Source organism: Simochromis diagramma, unplaced genomic scaffold, assembly GCF_900408965.1.
Source record: "Simochromis diagramma unplaced genomic scaffold, fSimDia1.1 OVJJ01000304.1, whole genome shotgun sequence".
NCBI lineage: Eukaryota > Metazoa > Chordata > Actinopteri > Cichliformes > Cichlidae > Simochromis > Simochromis diagramma.
The window spans coordinates 10826030-10846963 of record NW_024387030.1 but is presented as its reverse complement, the minus strand read 5'-3'; the positions used below and the strand labels follow the sequence as shown (position 1 = coordinate 10846963).

Below are 20934 nucleotides of genomic sequence, written 5' to 3'. Positions count from 1 at the left end.
TGTCCCGAATCTGTGCCAAGAACACTTCAGGATCCAGCCTCATGTTACCCCCAGGGACCACGAGGTTCCTATGACAATAAAGCAAGTTGGAAGCTATTCTTTTGTGAGGAAGTGTAAGTAAACTTCATTTGAGGAGCTACACATTGTCCCGGCTGAAAGAACAGTCGGCAACCTAGATGCATGAACGGAGCTGGTGTCGCTGTGTTTCGCTGTGCTGGAACACCGGTACATACAGTATAAAAGATGCAGGTCAGATTTCATAGAGAAGAATACATCTTTTTAATTGGAATTGTGTTGGCATTGTGTTGGTTCCAGTCCAGTATGAATGATCCAAACACCATGCGTGCTAAAACCTTTGAATTTCACCGAGTGTGGAGGTTCCCTCAGTTTATTTTAGGTCAATTTATATAGCATCCCTTTACAGCACGTCACCTCAAGCTGCTTTATATTGCAAAGTAAAGTCCCTATAAAATTAGAGAGAAACCCCAACATTAATTACTTGACTTGTGAACAAGCATTTGGTGACAATGGGAAGGAAGAACTCTCTTATAACAGGAAGAGACCAGACAATAGACCAGACAGCGAGGTGCAGCTGTCTGCAGTCAATGATTGAGGGTGTGAAGGAGAGAGAAGAGGAAAAAAACAGAATAGAGAAACACACACTATGTGAAACAGCACAAAAAGTCTATAGCAATAGAGCCACTTGATCCAGCCCTATCTATTAGGTTTATTAAAAAGGAAAGCTTCAAGTTTCATCTTAATATTAGGTGGTGTTTCCACAGGAAAGGCGCCTGATAGCTAAAGGCTCTGCCTACCATTCTTCAACTCCGAGAACCACAAGTAAGCCAGGACTGTGTTGGGTCCTCTATGAGAAGAAGTATTTTAAATACATTCTGGATTAAACATGGGGCCAATGGAGAGAACATAATGTGGGAGAAATATGTCTCTTTCTAGTTCCTGTTTGACTGTTTTACACAAAAAGGTTCATAACTTTTAAAAACATCAGCTAACAGCTAACGGTCCCGCCTCTTTACCTGTCTACTACACTGTAGGAATTTGATTTATTTCCTTGTGTCTTTTTTCCTACCTGGAATGACAGGGAAGTAAGAAGCCACTTTACCTTAAACCTCACTCTATGTGCTTATTAACTAACTTATTAATTAAAAGGGAACCAGAAAGATTTGGCCTGTATAGCTTGAGAGCTTAAGTGCCCAAAACACCCACGAAATCCACATTAACTGGATCTGTTCCCCGTAGATACACACACTTTGTGATGTTCAACAGTAAGAGTCATTGTGAGGAGGAATTCCCCGCTGCCTGTGAAGAGAGGGCTTTTTGTGTCGTGAAGAACGAGACAGTGCAGTATCACAGCTCCTACTCAGTCCTCTCTACCTGCAAAATACCAACAGCTGCCCACTGTTTTACCTCTAACACAGGCAATCTTTATGACTGCGTGCTACAATAAAGATGTACCAACCCACTGACTAAGTTTGGGCCAAACCTGTGCTTGCAAGACATCCTTTTGTGAAATCAGGGATAACAGTGTGCAAATGTTTTGGCTTTGTTGTAGTTTCTCACCTTATGCAATGTGTCAGGAGGAAATGGATGAGAGAAAACTGTTGTTACAACATTCACGAGCAATCATTTGTCTTTCGTTCACGGCTGACGGGATGGAACAGAAGCTGTGAATGTTCAGTCGCTTGCTACACAGCAGGTCATGACTACACTGCCAGCCACACGGTCCGCTCATGCCTCATGCTTTAAATTTCAAACACGCTAACGATCACTGAAAGAATCATTGACTCAGACTTGGAACAAGACAGAATATTAACTTAAGCTGCAATGTGAAAGTGACAGTAACATTTAATGGCGGCAATTATACCTCTTTGAATGAATGGATCTCGTGGCTCCATTCCTTTGCCAGAGCCATTCTTTCTTTCTGGTTGGACCACTGCAGGGCCATGTAAACACAGCTGCTTGTCCTTGTTTGAGTGAATGATTGTATGAGTGATAAAGTTAGGCAACTAGTCTGCTGCGCTTTCAAAATAAGTTAGTGAAAACACTGCGGCTCTCTCTGACAGCTTTCGGCAGATAACCTGCATAGGAGTCAGGAAATTGTGGTTAAATTGTGACTACAGAAAATAATTAGGGTCACAATGTGTGCACATCGGTCACACAGTGTTAACCGCAACTCACCTGTGGGAAATATGCACTGATACTCAGCACAATAATAAAAGGTTTTTTTGGTACAACTTGATCTGCTTCATTTGTATCAAAGAGCCACTCAAAAGAATCTAAGCATACGGGAATGTAACACTAGTAAAATCGCCATTAACTAAAATTTATGTGATACAAGGCTTTCTCTCTCTTTCATACAGTTATTGTAACGTTCGACAGATGTGCAGAGAAGCTGTTGAAATCCACGGATTACTGGCCACTCAGTTTGTTCCACAGACTGTTGACCTCCATGCAAACTCCTGATCCAACCAAAAACGTGCATTGGCCTAACCCCACCAATCTTTGCAACCCAGGTTTTCAGTGGTAGGTCATTTGAAACTCAAAATGTTTCACCTGACATCAAAATAACTTTAACTAGATTTTATGTCTGCTTTGGCACCGCTATCCCAGAATGACACATAAATAACCGTCTAGTTTGGTATTTAGCTAAAGTTTGCTGATTAGTTTTGACAAGAAATAATTTATTACCCTTGCGTTTGTGAAGGACAGGGTTTTTAAACCTGTTTTTTCTTGGTGGTGATGTAAATGCAGGAATCCCAACAATATATACAGCATAATGAAAAAGTAATAAAGTCCCCTTCCTGATTTTTGTTGTGTGACAGATACATTAGACAAAGATAACTCTAGTAAATACAAAATGCAGTCTTTAAATAACCTTTCCATTTATTAAAGAACAAAAACATATCCAAACCTACCTGGCCCTGTGTGAAAAAGTAAGCCTAATAACTGGTTTTGCCAGCCTTGGCAGCAAGAACTGCAATTCAGTGTTTGTGATAACTAGTAATTAGTCTTTCACATCGCTGTGGAGGAATTAAGGCTCACTATTCTTTGTGGAATTGCTTGAATTTAGCCATGCCACGTTTTAATTTAGAGGACAAACATGTTACATTTAAGGTCACTTCAAAACCTTGATTTTTTCTTTTTTTTTTTTGTTTAGAAGTCGACTGGTGTGTTTTGATCATAAACCACATGTGCTTGACCTTCAGTGGATGAACTGATAGCTGGACTTGCTTCATCAGGATTTTCTGGTAGAACGCAGAACTCATGTTTCTGTCAATTACAGGAAGTCATCCAAGTCCTGAAGCAGCAAAGCAGACCATCACTCTACAACCACTATGTTTGACTGTTGGTATGATGTTCTTTTTTATGAAATATTGTGTTGGTTTTAAATCAGAATATTTTTCACCAAATTCTTGGGGATCATTAAGATGTTTTTTTAATAAATGTGAGAGACTCATTTGTGTCATCAGTGGTTTTCTCCTTTGAACTCTCTCCTGGATCACATTTTTGTCTCCTTCTTATCATGAATCATGAACACTGGCCCTAATTTAGGCAAGGGAGGCCTGCAGTTCTTTAGATATTGTTCTGGGTTCTTTAGTGAACTCCTAGATGAGTCACTGATGTGCTCTTGGAGTAATTTTGGTAGGCTGGCCACTCCTGGGAAGGTTCACCACTGCTCCAAGTTCTATCTATCTGTAAATAATGTCTCTCACTGTAGTACACTGGAGTCCCAAAGCCTTAGAAATGGTTTTGTAACCATTTCAACAATGATAGATTTCAGTGACTTGTTTTCTCAGCTGTTTCTTCAAATTGTTACATGATGTGTTGCTTTTGAGGTATTTTAGTCTACTTCACTTTGTCAGACTGGTTCTATTTAACCGATTTCATGATTCATCTGGTTTAGCAGTAATGAAGCCTGGGTGTGGTCAGTGAAACTGAATTGAGATTTGGTTAATCACCATTAACTCATTATTTAACAAATGGTGCACGTTCCTTTTTCACACAGGGCAGGTAGGTTTGGATGGGTCTTTTATCTTAATAAATGAAGTAATCAAAACTGCATTTTGTATTAACTCAAGGTAGCTGGTTATCTTTGTCTAATATTGCAACTTCTTCTGTGATCTGAAACATGCCAGTGTGAATTTGCAAAATAGAAAAGAAACTGCTGGAAACAAACAGGTCTGTTCTGCAGTTCTGTGGATTGGCCAGTGTGGGCCAGCATTTGTTGCCTGTTTGCCCTCATTGTTGCAGTCACATGACTGGACAGGTGTCATGTGCTAAGTGCTACAGTCAGCATGCTAGCATACAGTGCATTGAAACAAAGCAACTTAGCATGCTGACATTTTATAAGCACAAGTTAAAGACATTTTGATAGCAAAAAGGTCAGTTACTGTCCCCCATTATACCAAATGTGGTCTTGTGTAGGAACTACAACAATGTAATTGTGTCACAAGCATGCAAGCAGTTAATGCTGAACTTATGTGTAGCAGAGATCATGTGGGCTGAGAATTCAAGATGGTCTCTCTCTTCTCACTTTAGAATCTGCTGCTCATACAGGCAAAAAGAAAAAACCTTTCCTCTACATGAAAAAATGCCAAGTTCTTACAGTTTATTTCCTATTTCAAAAAAGTAATTATTTGCAAATGACTTTCTAGTTTTTGGTATTAAAAACAAAATTGTACTTAAATACTAAGTAATAAGATTTATTCTGTCACATAAATATAATCTATTGAAGAACCAACAGCTGGTCTTGGTAAAAATAAAATAAGCCTTCAGTTATGATCAAGAAGAACAAAATCAGGAAATGTTTTAAAGAGCTTGCATTTGGTAAATTAATGCTGAATTCTGTGAAAGTAATGAAAACTTATGAAAGGCACAAAGTGGGAGACTAGATTTTACTCAGGTGTATGTCTGGCACAACACACACTTTATGGACACAAGTACCGGAACAACTACACATTTACAGGAGCTGCTTAGCCACAGAAACGCCCGAGGTTTGAAACTCTCGAGTTACTGAGTCAGCAGAGCATTGGCAATGCTTTTAAGCTGCTCTGTAACTTTACGTGTTCTGCCACCTTCTGGTTTCCATTGCACAATTATACCACTTACATCTGGGAGGGAATAAAAACTCATCATGTGATGTGTTGTGACAGTGGCATCCTATTACAGTAGGACTCATGAATTCCATGAGTTCTTTAGAAAAACGTATTCTTTTACAGATGTTTGTAAAGGCAGACCGCACGGCTAAGCTTCATATTTACGATAATATGACTGGATTCAAAGATTACTAAGAGGTGTAGCCCAGTACATACACTGTACATAGCTCACTTTCTGCACAACTATAACTATCTAATTTTTTGGAATGAGATTCTGTTTCTGTGTTTGCATCCCAAGTGTAGCCCCTCGAGCAAAGACACACCTGAAATAAACAACACTAAACATAGATTTTAAGAATAAGTCTTTATGTATTTTTTTTTTTCTATGTGAAACAAATGACTATTATACTACACAAATCGAAGCGGATACTGTAAGAGACAGAGACCATCTCTGAGAAATAAGTACAGAACATGAAAATACACATACTGGTATTATAGAACTATAAATTATTGCTCGTTTTGCTACGTTGTTTTCTCGATTCCTACGATACAAGACACAATATTCAGGTTTCAACGGAAACAGTACAACAGTGACAAACGGTATAATTGAGCTTTTTAGTAGACGTTCCCCAGAAATAAAAGAAACATTCAAACAGAGTCCATGTTGAACACAACAAGATGACTGTCGGTTTTGATCGAGCATCTTCGGAACTTATTGTTATACATTTTTGTCTTTTTTTGTTTCCATTTACAACATTGCCAAGAGAAGCCATAACAAACTGCACACCGGGACTGGCCTCAGCAACAGAAAAAACACTTGGCATATGTACATAAATATAAATTTTCTTTTCAACTGTGACCAAATGCACCAGTTTGTTAAAACACCATGACAAAAGAGATAAAAAATCTTTCCTTGTGTCCTCCTTTCTGCTCCGCTGCTTCCTCTACAATATCATCCATCACAGCAGCTCCACCAGTCTGCCGTCTGCTTAGATAACTGCGACAGCTTAACCGTAGTGCCAATAAAAGTGCACTCTGCCAACACGGTGCATTTCAAAGAACCATTTCATATCCTGTGAAGATAAAATGAATGTTTCTTGTGGACAAACACAAAAACAAAGATAGTGATTTTGTTCTGCACTGTCATCCTGCCTCGTTTCTTTTTTTTCTCTCTCTCTCAAACCTAAAACTGCACTGCATGTCCACACCTCTTTTCAGAAACGCACTTCCACAGATCCAAAAAAGGCCTGAAAGGTTCACACGAGCAAAAAGGAAGTGGAGTGTTTCACTCACTGCAATATGCTGGTGAAAAGGCTAACCAGGTGTTTAGCTTGAGATAAAACAAACAACACTAGAAATAAAACTGAAGACATACAATGTGCTTCCTACTTTGTCTTTAAAAAAAGACTTTTATGTGAAGGAAATAACAGCACACTGACAGTAAAGTGCTCACATGCACACAGACTTGTAGTTTGCTTACTAATATTGTTACATAGCAAAAAGTACTTTTAGATTTCATGCTGTCTGATGACACAAATGAGGTTCAGACTCGCCTCCTTGTGTGGCTTTTAAAGCGCTGAAATGTTTCATTCAGTGGAGGTGAAACACACTGGTCTGATTTGATTTTATTGGAACAAAATAAAGGTGAGCTGTAGATTAAGGAATGTATGTTTTTATAAAATGAGCGCTAATTCAATACAAACTACTGCAAGTGGGTCGGGGGAAACATGATATCCTTGTGTTTAGAAATACAGATCAGAGTCTCTGAGTAAGAAAGAAATCATTTTACTTTAGGAGATGAGTCGATGCTTTGGTTGGTGTATCTCATGTGGCGTGATTCATTTTCCCTTTTCTCAGCAAAATGCTTTCAGGTAAACTGCAATATCTAAAGGAACTATTTCAGCAAATTTTTTTCCACTAAGCTATTTACAGCCAGACGCAGCGCAGTACTCTGGTGCGCAGCAGGAGACGATCAAGAGTCCCACAATTGCTCGGAGATATCGAGAGATTCTCAGTGCAAAACAAGCAGTAGAAGGTTTCGGAGGAAACCTGACACAGATTGTGGGTTTGATTAAATAACATAAAAAAATACATTTAAGTTGTGAATTACAACAAACAGAATCAGAAAAAAAACAGAAAAACAAACCCCGTCCCGACACCCCTTTGAAGAAATAAGGGGGTTTGACCTGTCAAATCGCAAAAAAGTGACACATGCAAATTTGCCGTCGAGTCAAAGACTGAACTGTCAAGCTTTCAAAAACTCATTCAGCTTTTATTTTTCTACCCCCCGTTTCACATACTTTCAACCCTGTGCGCAAATATGCACTTGCGTCAAAAGCATCAACCCGTTCCTCTGTCGTAGTCACGAACATCAATTAAGAAAAAAAATACACCTCAGCTCTTCATCTACAGAAGTAACTTAGCATGCAAAAAGTTTTGGGGTATCAAATACGTAGTAAGTATACACATCTAGTAGTACAGCAAAAAAACACCTCTCCAAATAAAAAAGGACAAAAAGCAAAATCAAAAAAAAAAGAAAAAAGAAAAAAAAAGTCAGACAACCACCACAACTTTGTTAGTCACATATGGCGCTTCGTGCTGTGTGTGATGTTAAATAGGTTCCTTTTTCTTGATATAGCTTGTTAGTATTTGTGTTTCTGTAGGTATTTTTTGTAATACAGTATATACATGCAGACAAGAGCGGAAACATCACACAGTCAGTCTTAATGAGAGCGGAAACTGCGAACCAGCAGATATGAAAAAGGAGGAAAAAAATAGACATTTATAATACATATGTATAACCTAAAAACACAATTTATTGTTTAAAAAAACAGAAAGAAAAGACAAATATCTTTGCTTAAGTATCACATGTCCTCAACCAAAGATCTTCGATTATTACATATGACTGTGAGACGAAGGGAGAGGTACAGCTAACAACCTAACTGACTAGCAAGCTACTGAGCAGGACTAGCAATGAGAGCTGAGTGTGTGCGATAAGTGACAGGTGCCTGCGTAGGGACAGGTATTTCCACCCCTCTTGCCGAAAACGAGGGGAGATTAGTGGGGTGGAGGCAAGCATGCCTACCGCTCCCCCAGGCTGTCCACAGAATGTGATGAGTGTGTGTGTGTGATTCTCATCCATCCCCTTCAAGCCACCTCATTCCATCGCCACGCTCCCCACAAACACCGTCTTCGAGCAATGTTTGTTGGTTGTTTTTTTTTTTTTTTTTTTGCTTTAGTTGAACTGAAATGAGGGGCATCGACGCTCTCTGTGAGTGCAGAGACGAGAGAGAGAGGGCAGGTGTGTTGTGGGCTTAAGTGGCGGTCTTGGCCCCACTGGTGTTGGAAGGGAGGCCTCTCTAGTTGAAGACCTTTGGGGGTCCGTCGGGACGTCTGGTCTGGACAATCTGCTGCTTTGGCCGCGCTGCCTCGTCCTCCTCTGTTTCGCTCTCGCACACGTGGACCACCACGCTGGGAGTGGACTCTGTTCCTGCATGGAGTTCATACTTTTCACCTGAGGGGATGGAAAGAGAGAAGAGCCATTAAGTTACAGTCTGTAAAATATCACCACTAGATGTCAGCAAATTGCGGCAGTGCATAATCCTGGCCACTGTAGGACAATCATATTTCATATTTTATGTGCGATATTTTATGCTTCTACACTCGAGTCACGTATAAAACTGGTTGCCGTTCATCTGTATTTAGTGTACTCAGATAACAAAATGACTCCAGACCAGATACATCCCACAATCTGCTGTTTTCTTAGCAGGCCGTTAGTCAGCTGTTCATCTCAGCTGTCTGTATGTGTCGATGTTTACTTCTGGAGGCGGCTGTAAGCTTGTTAAAGAAGTCTGATCCATCTTGATGATACTGAGCGGAGTTATTGAGAACATCCTGAAATTTTCTGTCATCAGAGGCTGCTGTTTTTAACTAGTGTTATTGAAACTTTTAAGTTGCTGGACACTTGGCGAATCAACTCTCGTACAATGTGAGAATATAATCAAACTGTTTATGCTTAGGGAAAATGTGATTTCCTGGACACCTGAACCTAACATTAGCTGGTATAATGTTGGCTTATAACCATCCATAGCTGTTTAGCTGGCTCTTGTCAATTTTGAGTATATTAGGAATAAATAAGCATGAATTACAATTTTCTTATGAGTTCTCATCTTCTCATCTAATACATATGTGGCAGGTCTGTATCAACAAACTTAACACAATTAGGCAGAACAGCGATGTCCGTCTCGGCCACTGTATTCAAGATGGCAGGGAAACACGGCGACTTCCACAAACTGGCAGCAGCACCTACGTATTTTAATTGATTAATTAATTCTAAGTTTATGAGAATGAGTTTGTTGGAAGATTTAAATGCAAACTAATCATTATATCTACCTATCAATCTACATATATACACACACAGTACATCATTCTTTTTTCAATTAAATAAACTAAAAAAAGGGTAATTGGACATTTATGGATTAAATATGAAAGCAAAACCACTACTGTGGTAAAGAGAGACTGGCAAAACTCAGAGTACTGAGAACTGGACTAACACATTGCTCAGTAGAAGAGGCTTCATGCAAGTTAATCATTTAATGTAGTGTACATTCCAGAGGAGACTGCTGTATGTTTTGCTCTCTTTGAGTAATATTAGAACTTTACAACCTTAAGTCTAAAAGTAAGTCAATATTATTGACCATTTCAAATGCCTGGAGGCAGGATACTGCCCAGTTATTTTGAAGCATTATTCATTATACCAATGGACACCATACCATTAAGAGTGCATGTATAAAACCACCAGATATGATCAAATTTACATAAGTAGTAACACTTATGTAACAGTTTTTGCCTCTGGAAATTGTATTTCTACATTTGTCTTTGCCATTCCAAAACCTTCCCATAAATTTCAGTTCCACATTTAATTGTCTCTCTCTTATAGTGCCTCTGATTTTACTGAAGGGATTTGAATACATCCCCCATGAATGATAAGGAGACGAAAAACACTCCTCCTTCTGTCTAGAGTAGCACTAATTTTGCACTAATATGGTTGACTAACTAAATATACTTTATGTTTGAAATATGTACGGCATCTATTATATGGTGACAGCTGTTTTTCCTGTTGGTTAAGGAACAAATCAGGATACGTGTTCAAGAGACAACTATTCCCCGGAATACTCTTGCCATTTGTCTGGATGCCAAACTCAGCGGACTCTGATTGAAAACGGACTCTTGGGAGATTGTATCACAGTCGCCATGGAGATCAGACAGCTGGCAGACAGGAGGAAATTGGTCTTGTCGCTTTTCGCCGTGGTGCCAAACACAAGAGAGGGACACCGAATATAGTCCTGCTGTTACCACGGGGAGTTGACAGAGGGAGTCAGCGTGCTGTGCTGCAGCCCTGAGCTAATCTGATGTTGGATGGCAGGATGTGACGCGCAGAACAAAGCAGTTTCTTGAAGCCTCGTGTTGCTATGGTAAAAGCAGAACATGTCAAAATGGTCCTCCGAACTGGACTGTGTGTGTGTAATTGCGAGGACGTGGCGAGTTTAATCATCAGTTTTGGTGATAATAAATGGCGCTCGGGTTGTTTTTTCCACTTCATCAGCATGATCACATCCACATATGCAAGCATGGAAAGACGCTGTGGAAATGGCACACCTTCTTGTGCGTGTTAGGTGACATTTTCTAAAGGCTGCGGCGATCTGATATCTTGCTGACAAGGCAGACAGAGGTGCAGGTGTTTACTTGCCAGTCTAACTGTGGTGGTTTGTGCTGCCTCATTTAGACTGGTTCCTCATTAGCTTTCATATTGCCATGCCACTCTATATGCAACCAGGTACAAAATCTCCAGGGCAAAGTGAGACCTGAACGATATCCAATTGCTATCATTTACACTATGTGTGTGTAAGAAATAAAATCTTCCGACATATTCGTCTGATACGAGTGGATGGTTTAAAACAGGAAGGTATTTAGCATTTGTGGCAGCTCCGTACAAGCTGGGCATGCATGCCAACACTCAAGTAGTCTGTTGCCAGTTTAACTGAGCTAAGTTTAGTTCTGAGAGCCTCTAGAACTCTGTTTAAACTTAGAATAACAAGGATGCAATTGTTGATCTGCATAGACATGGAAAGAATGAAACAGCATTGTTCTTGAGGTGGGGAGGAACGTGATTGTAAGATTAGCTGCTACAACTATTTCCACACTGGATGTTTTGTTTTTCCTGGGTGGCATTGATGAATGTTAACTTGGCTCGACTAAATGGAAAGCAGAGCAGATTCACTCGGGCAGATTCTATAAACTATTGCCATTGGTTTACCATCCTCCCTTAATGACTCCTCCTAAATCCCTGAAATAAGTAATGATGAATTGAAATAAATCGTCCCTGCAGGACTTTCTAATCCTAGTTTAATACTGCAGATAGAAAAAAAATACACACAGACGTTCACCACCTCCAAAAATCCACTTATGGTTTCTATGAAGGGGTTTAGTCATTAGTCAGTGTATGTTATGCAAAATCATTTGAATCCACTGCTTCTTTCATTGTATATGTACTGACAATGACCCTTGATGCTGATGTATCATAGCTCGAACAATGGATTTGATTCGTGGGATTCAGTCTGGCGTTTCCTTTTTTATGCTTCTCTTCAAAAAACCACAGCAGCAGGCAGTTCTTCGCTGAGATCACTAAGAAAGACAGATTTTTAAATGGCACAGCATTCTTTAAATGTACTTCTGAACAAGTACTTCAGACGCTATTCAGAAGTGACTAACGCGCCGCAGTAAAAGTCAAGATTAAAAGAGTTATAATTCAAAAATGTTCCATTTCCTTTTGTCATGATTGCTTCCCAGATAAATATCCTTTCCACATCGCCCCCCTGAGGTGCATGAAATAATTTCCTGCTTTTTTTCGGCTTTACTGTTCAGAGACGAATGATTCAAAGGAGATTTTTTCATACATTTGTTGCACACCATTTTCCCTGTGTTACGCCTGTTGTAGGCACCGAGTACCAACATAGAGCACGAGCGTGTTGAAGTTGAGTACTGACCGGGTCCGAGCTTGGCTACGGCGCACAGCAGGTCGTAGTTGATGACGGGCGTGGCGTCTTCGCTCTGGCTCCAGCCCACAGGCGGCGAGGCAGGGGGCGAGATCAGAAACTGTTTGACTGGCTGGGGAGGGGCCAAATATGACTTATCAATGTCCTCATCACCATTCTGGATCTATTGGAGAGAAGATGATAGCTGATGAAATGGCTGTTCTCTTAATTCATACTCAAGTCTCATTGTCCGCTGGTTATATGCACATGATAAACTGAAGTTTCAGTCAGAAGCTCTGTCTTCAAGTCTCAAATAACAGGCTTTTTCCAATGAATGGATTTCAGCATTTTGATAGCTGCCAATTGCTGTAATTACAATACCTACATGTGGCATCTGTCAAGCTGTAAAATCCTTAATCCTCTTACATCAAAGTACTAAAAGGTGCAGCAGGGGTCATGACTGATGATGTATTCGAGATAAGGGGAGTTTCAGTTGGAGTCGCAGTGACTTGTATTTTTCTCAGGAAGCACAACTTTGATGGAATCTTGACTAAAACTGAGCTAAACTGGGTGTTTTGGACTTGCTACACATTAATTTATAGCTATTTAAATGTGATTGAAATACAATTTATACAGTACGTAACCTGTAAAATTCATCCTTCAACCTCTCTCTTCCCCACAACTGCATAGAGACACACTTGTTCACACAGCTACAGTGTAGTGGGTGGGTGGGGAATCAAGAACTGTGTTCTTGTGCTCAATAATGTAACAGATGAGTTTTGACAGGAAGGCTCATAGGTTCAGGAAGCAGTCAGGTGTGGCTCAGAGATGCAAACAACACTAAAAGATGGATTAAAAAGAGAAATTGAAAGAATTTGGGAGGAGATTGTGTACCATGCTCTTTCTCCGAGTTTGTTTTTCTGTGTGTTGCTGTGCACACACATTGCACTGTGCCCTAACTCTCTATGTAAATAAGCAGTGCTTTGCCTCAGATCCTCCATCTCCCAGGCCCCCTTCCTGCCCTTTCCCAGACCCCTCAGCTGACACTTACTTGAGCAAAGTAGAGTTTAAGCTTCTTGCCGTTGAACTCAGACTCATGTAGCTCAATGCGTGCGCGGGCTGCTGCCTCTGGGGTGCTGAAGTTGATCCGGACTCTCCGGAAGCTTTTGAACATTTGGAAAGTCACCTGTTCATCGTAGATCCTAAACAATGCCTCGAACCTCTCCTGCACAAGATAAAAAAGGTAAAAATGTACAAGTCTGATGAGAGATCGAGGCTATTGTTGAGCATGTTAACCTGCTGATACTGTGAAATACAGCAACCATTTAAAAACCCAAATAGACTAAACAAGTCACATTTTTTCCATAAACACTTAAAACAATGTTTTCTTAGTTAACATTTATTCACTGACAAACCACGGCAATAGTATTTACACAGCGATATGCTTGACTAGAGGCAAATCTTCTGAGTCAGCGTCATCATCTTTCACTTAATGATCGTCAAAATTGGATTAAAAACTGTTGTTTATTGTTCTCTATTTCTTTTGTGTGCAATTACTCAAGATGAACTATGTTCTCTGAGCACTATTTTCTCAAAAGCTAGATAACATCAAATATCTCAAATACAACAAAATAAGATATTTGAGAACACTACGCGAGAAACTCGTGTGACTAAGTGCTCTGCGTCCAGCTCTGTCATTTTCCAGCACTCTTCTCTGCTGTTGTCTCTCTTTTCGTTTTTAATCCTTATGTAATTTTCTGCTTCTTGAACTATATGTCGATTATACATTCCCATATCCCCCCCATCAGGCCTCTCCACGGGCACCAAATTGGCCTCCTCAACTGTAAACTCAATCAAGCAGCTCAGCAGGAGGGCAAAAAAAAAAAGAAAGTAAGAGGCCACCAGGGGAGCTCGTTTCTGAATAATCAGTAGTGCTACTCTTTGAATCCTTCCAACAATGACTATCAAACTAGACCCTCTTTTGAGAAGGAAGAAGGATGATCGACTGAATGTGGTCTTCTGCCAGTACAGGTTCACAGGGCCTTTACATCTTTAATGTAGTTCTTGTGCTCAACTTGGGTAAAGCGGCCATTACAAAAACATTTCTACTTAATACTTAAAGAGTTAAAGTTAACGCAAAGCCATAGTTAAGTATGTGGATATGGCCGTTTGCTTTTACTTTAATCAAGTGTCTTAAGAGCCACGTGTTTGCAATCAGTGGTGCCAATGTCTACTGGTAAACGCTGCTCTCAAGTCAGCGCCCATTTCTGTTATTGTCTGACAGATTTTTATCTGAGCTGAATTTTTCTTCTGTCAGTGGAAGCTAGAAACTAAATAAAATAGTCCCACAGCACTTTCCTTGTTGAGCTGACACAGCAGCTATCACCAGGATGGAAAAGGTGAGCGTTACCTGAAGGAATACAGGCAGCATGTCGGCTGTGAGATCTGCCTCTGTACATTAGTGACACCTAAGTGACAGGATACACCTATAATCTGCACACTCAGCACACCGGGATGAGTTCTGGGCTCTCTCTGCGTGTCGTTTCAGCCCTGTGTCTTATTGGAGAACACTTGCCAGAATCTGGCACATATTCATCTGGCCTTGTTTGACATTTAATGCAAAAATATTAACACTTTCACACTGTATGTAATCAAACTACGAGCAACACATAAAAGTCTGGGTATCATAAATTAAAGTCAAGCTGCAAACACAGCACTGACATGCTAAAATGTCCATATTCACATAAAAAATAACTGTTTTCATTCATTTTTATTCAGTTTTTTCGGTCTAAAAAAGATGTTTTTAAATAAAACATCTTTTTACTATAACGCAAGACACAAACATCTGAACATCTGGATCAAGATGCTGAAATTGACTCAAATCATTGTCTGTGAAGGTTCTCAGTCATCCAGGTCATCGTAGTCTAAGGTGATCCTCTACTTAATCACATATGTGATTAAGTAGAGGATCATCAGGGGGTCCTTTTGTCCCTCTTTGGGGGGAAACTCCCACTGGGTTTAAATCTGGGACTCTCCACCATTTGACCCTTAGAACTGAAGAAGCTTCTCGGATGAGAGGTGAAACGTCTTCAAGCAACTTAAACAAGTCCAGACGCTTTTCTTTCCAAGCTCCTTAGACTGACTCAAATCATTGGCATTTCTACCTAAATGATCGATTAATTACTAAGTGACTAATCAGTTCACAGTAAAGTAAACACTTAATAATGATCAGTAAGGCCATCATGCATTTGTATTAATATATAGCTGCTATATCTCAGTGCCTTGGTTTTCTGTTGACACAGTAAATATATATGCTTTATAATATGGGCCTCTCTGTAGAGAAATCACATAATCACACTATCTGACACATGCACAGCTCTAAATGATTCAGCAAGCTGTCAGCTCCCATCATGCTGCAGTGTGCTGTTCACTGTGGTCAAACAATTTGGAGGAAAATAAAAAAGAAGATTAGCGCTTTTACTCCTAATCCTCCCCCCTTTCCCCTCTTGTTTTATTTTCATGTCTTCTCCCCATGTAAGTGCATCAGGTCTTCTGTTGCTGAACCCCTCTGGGTAGCTGGCTTAACATCAGAAGTGACTTCACCTACAGGCCATGTGATACCATTTTTAGTCAGATTTGGACTTCACCAAACAAGGTGCGTACTTAAGACGCTAGGAAAAGAGGTCAAGTTAGGAATGTGTGAATATCTTGACTCCTTTTAAGTGAAACTTAAGCAATTAAAATGCAAAAATCCCTCAAAGCCAGAGGAGATTGAAGAGCATGCTTATCGCTAAATATAATGGGAGAACTGGGAGTTAAGTATGTTGATTTAATATGAATGCTCTACGCTCAAAGTTGTGCATAAATAGCAGGAGAAGCAACATGTCAAGATGTTACTTCTCATATTACATATTGCATTAGAGAGGGTACATAGTAATCCTAATAACGGAGATTTATAAATCCATCTGTCTCTTGTGAGCCACTCAGTTTTACATAAGTGAAATACTAAAACCTAATTACAGAGGCCTAGGGAAAAATGTGTTTTCCCTGAATTTCTCATGAATGATGCAGGCAAAGAGGCATAAAACCTTCCTAGTGATAGCTCTGGATGCTATCAGATTGCTGCAGTTGCCCATACTTTGCATAGTATTCTGCAATAAGTCTACGGTGCTGGGGGTTGATGCATTGTGTGTTTCTTCTTCAGTTGTGTTTATACACCTGTCTGCACTTAATTATTAGTTATTATTAAACTCTGGCTCTCTTCCACGTCATGTCTTTGTCCTGTCTTGCTTCCTTCACCCCCAACCACGTATTGCCCTCCCTGAGTCTGGTCCTGCTGAAGGTTTCGTCCTGTTAAAAGGGAGTTTTTCCTTCCCACTGTCACCAAAGTGCTTGCTCATAGGGGGTCATATAATTGTTAAGGTTTTCTCTGTTTTCTGTTTTGCATTGTAGGGTCTTTACCTTACAACATAAAGAGGCTTGACGCAAATGTTGTGATTTGGCGCTATATAAATAAAAGTGAATTGAGTTGTCTGTGAAGGTTCTCAGTCCTCCAGGTCATCGTAGCCTAAAGAGCTTTAAAAGAAAAGAAAAGATTTCTTAAAGATGTTTCACCTTTCATCCGAGAAGCTTCTTCAGTTCTAAAAGCAACTGGTAGAGAGTCCCAGATTTTAAACCCTAGTGGAGTGTCACCAAGAGGGTCATGGACCCCCCTATTGATCCTCTGATTAATCACACGAACCCCAGGTGTGAAAATGGGTGTGGGTCACAATCAGCCAAGGTTTCAGGTGAACCCATTGTGAAACCTAGCCCCACCCTATCATGTGATTTACTGAGGTCAAATGGCCCAGGCTGTGAGTGGGCGTCAAGGCTTCTGGGAGGGGATCTCAACACTGGATTATGGATGGCAAAATTGAAGTGAACTGAGTTGAATTCCTTAGCAACCAGTTGCTACTGGGTCACTGATCGGCCTCTAGGGCTGTATGACTGAGGCCTAAATGGTCTCACCTTTCAATTTGTTAAATCTTGTTTTCAGGTTCCTTAATATTTGCATGTGAGCACGACAGATTTTGTTTTAAATTTGAATTTTATATTTAATAAATGAACAATGGAACAAATCCACATGGACCGGCTTTTGTGGTCACTTTAGACGAGCAAAAAAAGCTTCAAACCTAACTTGTTACTAAACTGTTTACAGCCTACACTATGGAAAGCATGTTAGGAAACAGCTGCTTACACATTCAGCAGGTGTAAAACAAAATTAGCATTCACTTGAAGTTTTTTCTTCCCTCAAGGCGAATGCTTGAGGGAAGCATTTGTTCAGTACAATTTCCTAGCTTCTTCTTAACTCTGTTTTCCTATTACTGATCAGATGGTGTACATTTGGTTTATCTGAGCTAAAAAGGAAAAGATGCTGGCGAGCATGCTCGCACTAAATTAAGATATTAACGATGCAGTGACTAAAATGAAAAGACTGAAGCAGTCACCTTAAAAAAGCTTTCAAGCGTCATATAGCTAAAGGAAATTGACTGAAGACAGACTCATGAGTCACAGTTGGTGTTTATCATAAGAGACACGTTTGTTGGTTATGAGTAAACTGGGGGTGGGAGGTTGGTAGCATTTGTATTGCAAGATCTTGATTTACATTTCAGAGCATTTTACATTTCTATTGTTTGTTACAGTTGCTCCTGATTTTGGTGTAATCGTGACTTGAGTATAACAACAAAGACACTTGTTGAACCTCTCTGTAGAGCCCGCCTCAGCCCTTATTCACACTGTGAATTTTCCATGAGCCTCGGCCAGCTTCTATGACTCAGATGTCATCAAAACTCCATGTGTAAAACTGATAAGATTATCATTTACATACACAGAGGCACACACACACACACACCCACACACACAGTGGTGACTTCCTTAATCCAAATTGATATTTTGGCATGTGCAAAGACGTGGGAAAGCTCTGAGATCATGTTCCATAATAGCAGGCAATGTTTGTTTTACACCACCATATGCCAGCGCTGATAAACCCACGACTGATTGGTGCGTAACAAGTGAGCGTGCTGATCACTAATTTATGTGGCCTCTATGTGCAAACATGCTAAAGAAATGAGAGGAGGAAGACGAGGGGAAGCGAGGAAGAAGAGAGGGGTTGTTGAGTTACATGTGGCTGAAAAGTGCCCTGCTCATCTGCCATCGCAATGTTCCCTGTGGTGACCTACTCCCTTTGTTCCCTTGTGTAGTGTGTGTTTGTGAGAGAGATACAGAGAGCAATTGAGCAAGCCTGTGGGTGATGTAGACAAAGCGTTCATGATTCTTCACTGTGTTTCCACAGCTGTAGGTACCCACACAAATACAATACGCCTACTATACACTCACGCACAGGGAAGTCTGCATAATAAAATAATTGGGCAGCGCCATTCGTCTCTAAGCACAGCTGAAGGACGACCGCTTTTAACCGCACAAAATCCTACCAGTACTCTGTGTCCTGTGAGAGCCCGAAGGACAACAGGTGAGGGAGAAGAAGCGAACAGCACGTCCTGTTTTTCATTCTCAACACAGAAGATTAAAAAAAAACCAACCTTCACACCTCCAAAAAAACAAACACACCTGAAAATAAGAACAAGCTGGATACTGAATTGCTTCAGAACATAAAATTTGCTGCTGTTTATAATAAGGCTGTTGCTCACGGGAGAATTCCAGTGTGTGTAGAGTCTTTGGTGTAGACCGCACATTTCTCCATGTCACCTTTGTGTAACACCCGAGCTATAGCTCCACGAGCCAGATTCCCTTACTTTCCTGTCCTTGATTTTGCTTCTGCCCAGTTGTTGCGTAACAGAGCTAGTCTGTCACAACATTCAAGCTGAACCTGTCATGGTCCTTGTTTTTTGGACCCTGAGTTATGAGTTTCTGAACTTATTTGTCAAGTATTTTCCGTTTGGCTCTTAGTTTTTTTGCATATATTTGTATTTTCTTTTTTAATCTTTAGGCCAGGGGTGTCAAACATAAGGCCCACAGACCAGAACCGGCCCTGCAAGGACTCCAAACAGGCCCACTGGACAACTTTGAAAATTGGAAGGACTGCACAGATTTTTACCTTTTAACTGTATTTTCATGTTTTACAGCTTTTCCTATTGAAAGAGGCCTCCATCCCCCAATTGCCATTCACACTACACAAAAAATAATTAAATAATAGTGATTATTTACAGTAAGTCCACAGTAAAAAATAAAATAATCAAAATTTTCTGTGAATTTATGAACATTTTTTATAATTGTGTTATAGCACAGTCTTCATGGACTTCATTTTGAAGGTCATTATCAGGTTAGGCATTTTTAATGATGGCAACCTCTTAACTTAATAGTGCCTTTATTTCAACATTTTTGACAGAACAATTGCCATCTTTACGACCTCCACGTGTGCATGCAAGCGTGCTGGACAACTCGCAGATTTATTTGCAAGTAAGTATTTTATTGTATAATTGCATGATCTTAGTTTTTACTTGTTTTCACTAAAAAGCTATAGATATTATTTTAATCTGAATTTTATTTCCTCATACATATAAATGATTTCATGCTTCCAGCAGCAAGACGGCCTTTAAAAATACACTTGAAAAGGTCCTCTTGAATGCTTCTACTAGTATAAAGTGGGAAAATGGAAATTAGCTTTTACATATGATTACATTCTTGCATTACGTAATATTAACCATAATTAGCGTACACATAAAAAGATCTGCAATCAAAAGCTGCAGTTCAGGAACTGTCTGTGGAGGGGGGAAGATACATACAGGAGATCCAACAAAGAGGCAGGCACAACTGCAAACTAGCACAAAAGACACCAACATAAAAAGACACTAAGCTTGCTAGTAAGCTGCAACCTCTCTTGCAGTTTCTCCAGGGCCTTCCTTTCAGAAGCTTCCCCCTTGGGTTAATAGGGTAGTTATGCTCCTGACTGTAAAGGGAAGGCTGTCATCGCAGTGGCAAAAGGACATAACTGTGTGCATGCTCACAGCAGCAAGCTCAAAAAAAAGATCAGACAGCATAGGGATGAGGTGTGCAAGTTTACTGGGAAATGTCAACATGGTTTTCGGTGGCAGAACAAAAGAAAGTAGTAATTTAAAGAGCAGTGCTGAGAGAAACAGGAAGCTGGTTAGAGAAAAAAAACCCACAGGATCTACTTCACACCTTCTCTACCTAATGAACTGGTCAAGTATCAGATGACTGTGACTTGAAGTGTTTTCCCGTCTTATGTAAAAGGGAGATTAAGTTTCTTTAATATGTAAACAGCACTAACGCTCAGCAGACCTGCAGGTTCTTCCTGTTCTTACTGACGGATAAACGATTTCAGACACACTGGACAAATACTGGAATGTATTCTCAGCAAGCTGTGTTCAAATTGCGATGTTTTCACAAAAGCGCCTACACGCTGTCACTTTTTATTGTTGTGTTTGTCAGCTCATTGTGTTTATAGAGTTACATAAGGTCCATTTATTTAGCTGTTAGTTTGCTGTCACTGCCGGGAACCAGCGAGTAGCATCATCTGCAACACAGCTACATGTTCCATTATTTCTTTGATGATGCCTGAAAATGCATCACGCACGCACAAATATAATGAATTATTTTCAAAATAATAGGTAACGCAGAAAAGGCATTTGATATTCGTCTGTAGCAATTTTGGACCTTTAATAGTAGACAAATAAAATTACAATAACAGCATTTAAATTAAGGGTTATTTGGATTGATGCTTGGCCAGAAACCGTTTCTCAGGATTCTTCAGATAGACAATAATGGTC

General features: G+C 40.0%; 1 protein-coding gene across 6 annotated transcripts in view; it reads right to left on the bottom strand.

Annotated features, from left to right (window-relative positions):
• Nucleotides 1-6283: 6283 nt before the first annotated feature.
• Nucleotides 6284-20934, bottom strand: part of rcan3 (regulator of calcineurin 3) — a 44268-nt gene continuing 29617 nt past the window's right edge. For all 6 annotated transcript variants that reach the window (XM_040041364.1, XM_040041366.1, XM_040041365.1 and 3 more), the window contains 3 exons: nucleotides 13200-13373; nucleotides 12161-12332; nucleotides 6284-8628 (listed from right to left, as the gene is read on the bottom strand). In XM_040041364.1, coding sequence (XP_039897298.1) covers nucleotides 8474-8628; nucleotides 12161-12332; nucleotides 13200-13373 — 501 coding nt within the window. In that variant the 3' untranslated portion in view covers nucleotides 6284-8473. The remainder of the gene's footprint in view (nucleotides 8629-12160; nucleotides 12333-13199; nucleotides 13374-20934) is intronic.